The sequence below is a fragment of the Haliotis rufescens genome, unplaced genomic scaffold, assembly GCF_023055435.1.
Source record: "Haliotis rufescens isolate VD_foot unplaced genomic scaffold, xgHalRufe1.0.p SCAF_13, whole genome shotgun sequence".
Taxonomy (NCBI): Eukaryota; Metazoa; Mollusca; class Gastropoda; order Lepetellida; family Haliotidae; genus Haliotis; species Haliotis rufescens.
In genome coordinates, this window is record NW_025963813.1 from 38,788,113 (window position 1) to 38,791,711 (window position 3,599).

At 39.0% G+C, this 3,599-nt stretch overlaps 1 protein-coding gene across 1 annotated transcript; it reads left to right on the plus strand.

Annotated features, from left to right (window-relative positions):
• The first annotated feature begins 520 nt into the window (after positions 1-520).
• On the plus strand, positions 521-3,177 carry LOC124121782. The gene is made up of 3 exons (XM_046484846.2): positions 521-804; positions 1,111-1,286; positions 1,575-3,177. Exons 1-3 carry the CDS (start codon positions 521-523, stop codon positions 2,276-2,278), a joined length of 1,164 nt encoding a protein of 387 aa, XP_046340802.2. The 3' UTR covers positions 2,279-3,177.
• The last annotated feature ends 422 nt before the right edge of the window (positions 3,178-3,599 follow it).

The following is a 3,599-nucleotide window of genomic DNA, read 5'->3' on the forward strand; positions in this document are numbered from 1 at the left end:
TTGTTCCCTTTACGACTGTTGGTTTGCCTGCTCGCTGTTCATATTTAACTACACACACATAACTTTATAAACCTTTACTTACACAGAGCAAGCAATGCTTCCAGTGAACTTTGTCGGCGTCCTCAAGAAGGAACATCCGCATGTGGTGAAACGAGTGGCTGAATTATTAGAATACAACAGAGGGGGCATTGCTTTATTTGGTCGGTCGCTGGCAACAACATTAAACTTGCCTTGTCACAAACCACCTGAAGTTTTGCAGTGTGACGTATTGATCATCACACAAAAGTGCCTACCTTTTGTTATATCTTTCTCATCTGAAACAGTTGATGCTATTGACAAATATAATGCTGAGTTGGCCCATCGCATGAGGGTGATATTTGGAAAATACACGGCAGAAAGGTTCACTTTCATCTTTTTGGCCACTGAAGAGAAAATATATCTGAAAAAGAATCCATTTCACCACAATGTCCATACAAGAAAGTCAATGGTAATTGAATCCTGTTTTCCTGATCAAAAACACATGACCGATTTCAAAATTGAAGGGCTGAAGAATGCTTTAACAGCTACAGCTGCAAGAACAAGTATTCCTATGGCACCTAAAGAGGGGGGAAAGGGATCGTTTTGGGTTTTGATGAAAGAACAGTTTTCAAAGTTACTTAACAATGTTGATCTGCGCCAACCATCAGATGTATCTGAAACACTTCATTGGAAAACAGTGTTCATGTTGGAAGCTGCCCTACGACTAGAACGCAGTAGTAAAACACTGCTTATCTATGACAGCGTGGAGGAAAAGACCAAACGAAAGTAGGTTTGCAGACAACATACTTAATATACTCCATCAGAGCTATTGTAATACTGTATCAGGCATGATATATTAAACTGAAAGGTTTGAATATAACTACGTTGATTGAGAATTATCTGCACAGAGGCTGCTAAAGCAGTCTAACATTAGGAGGTATTCTTCACAATTAATAGGTGTAGAGACTTAGGCTAGTGCTGATGTCTTTGCAACTTCTTCAACTGTGCATAATAATAACACATATACTAACATATAATCTTTGCATGATGGAAGTGTTAAGATATGAGAGTAAAGAACATGCCATCTTTCAGTCATGTCCCAGCTGAAGGGACCATCGAGACAATTGACTCCTTCCGTCAGTCTGGTCAGGACTGGTCACAGTTCAAGTACATCATTGTAGCTGCCACACGTCACCAGTTCAAGGACATTCAGGACACGTTGAAGGCACTTAGGACTCCAATATGGAGGATCTACGAACGTGACGAAGGTTAGTAACACTTAGATTATCGTCATGCCTGTGAACGTAAGAATATTTTTATCCTAATTTCTTCAATCCCTTGTAGATGGCTTCTTTCAATTCAAGGTTGTGAATTGCCATGAATAATATTATGGATACGGCTATATTTGGCACAGAATCAGTTTACCTTTTTGAAAAATGTAAACTATAGTTCGCTGATGGTTCCTGATGGAAATTGATAGCAGTACATTTACTTCTGCTGAATGAAGCTAGATACAACACACAGAAAAAATGTAAATTGCTGCACATTTGTTTCAGTTAAACCCCCCACAGAAACTGTGAGTGTTGGGCTCATAGGCTACCCAAAGACAGGGAAAAGTCTTCTTGCGAATGCAATTGCAGGTGAGAAACTATTCGATGCTGGATTACAGAAACCCACAGCAGTATGTCAGGAGAAACGCGCAAGAATTGGTACCAGAGCAATTCAAATATTGGACACACCTGGATTTTCGTTGCACAATAAACAGAACATTCAGACAACAATCGATGTGGTGGTGAAAAAGGCAAGTTCCATTGATGCCTTCTTGCTTGTCGTGAAGGCATCTCCAATGACATATGACGAAGAACTGCTCTTCAAACATGTCAGATCTATTGCGGGGAAGTCCATGTCACATAAAATAGTGCTGGTTCTTACAGCATTAGATGACAACATCACTTTGAAGGAATACCTAGAGAACATTCCTAATTTCCTGAAAGACTTCCTCAAGTTCTGCCACAACCCACCTGTGCTTGTCAATGTCAACACTGGGACAGAGTCTGAGAAGGCAAATGATCTAAGACGAGAATTGTTTAGGATTATAGGAGAAATACATAGGAAACCTGTGCAAGAGAATAAACTAAGTGTGAACACGATTCGACAGAAGGTAACTGAAGCAATCTGTGAACTGCAGAAATGTCAGAAGGATGACTTGAAACAGTATATGCAGCGGTTACACTCGCTCCTCTCAAGAAATCATGGATGAGAGACAAGAGTTGTTCAGGACAATAGGATGCATACATGGGGAGCCTGTGCAAGAGAATAAACAATGTGTGAACACGATTCGTCAGAAGGTAAATGAAGCAATCTGTGAACTGGAGAAATGTCAGAAGGATGACTTGAAACAGTATATGCAGCGGTTACACTCGATCCACTCCAGCCATTATGGATGCTATAGATCTAGCTGTATGGCTGAAATAACGTCGAGTCGATGTTAAACGTTCACTCTCTCACAACAGTGACTGGACACCAACTTTGACATTTTCTTCTCGGAAGTCACTCTTTACACACGTATCATACATACCGATTGTTGTGTATGAATGAATATTGTATTTGTTTGTTTAGTGATACCGACACATAATGTTGAGGTGGCGACCCAGATACAGTGTGACCTACCTTATAAATGCGTATGTGTCCGTCCGTTAACCGTTTCAGGAGCAGGACTCTAAATCCATTAAAATTATTGTTGAAACTTTCTATACACACCTGATCTGATCTTATCTGATATGTTTGTTTATTGCATGGACTAGTGTTAATTTTTTTATTTTGTTTTGGGCACATTACTGCGACAGGCTCTACAATGCATTAAGCAGGATTTTATGAACGCATCACGACACGACTTGCCTACTCATATGGACAATATTGTTATTCTAACTTTTATTACAATCGTGTGGGTTTAAATAAATAAAAAATAATTTAGTTATGTCTTATGATTGAAATTTTACTATTTTTCATAAACATTTTTCAGCCTTTTTCTAACAGTTTGTGTCTATCTAACACATTTGACATGACATCTGTACCAAGTGTACACATCATGCTTCAGTTGATCCGTTTGTCAATTTTGTTCACATTTATCTACTGTTTGTACCAATGAAGATCCGGAGTAGAATAGGTTTTTAGCAACCCATGCTTGCTGTAAAAGGTGACTATGCTTCTCGTAAGAGGTGACCAACGGGATCAGGCGATGAATGTCATCGATCCCAATTGCATGGATCGATGCTCATGATATCAATCACTGGATTGTCTGGTCCAGACTCGATTATTTCCAGACTACAATCATATAGCTGGAATATTGCTGAGTGCAGCGTAAAACAACAAAACAACCTAACACCAGCCTTCTGTTTGGGTACTTGCAGTTTACATGTGTTAGCTAGGATTCAGTAAAAAATAATATTCTAAAATAAGTATTTTGAGCACAATGATATCGATGAGCTGAAGTAACCATCACATATACAAATAAAATCAAACTGTACTAGTATCAGATGTAACAAACATCATCTGATCTGAGTCCGTCAGATACAAATCTG

Bases quoted from the DNA above. Each gene is read 5' to 3' on its own strand.
- LOC124121782 (XM_046484846.2), top strand. From the start codon at position 521: ATGACCGATTTCAAAATTGAAGGGCTGAAGAATGCTTTAACAGCTACA. The intron at 805-1,110 runs GTAGGTTTGCAG...GCCATCTTTCAG, and splicing joins GAGGAAAAGACCAAACGAAA to TCATGTCCCAGCTGAAGGGA. The intron at 1,287-1,574 runs GTTAGTAACACT...CATTTGTTTCAG, and splicing joins GATCTACGAACGTGACGAAG to TTAAACCCCCCACAGAAACT.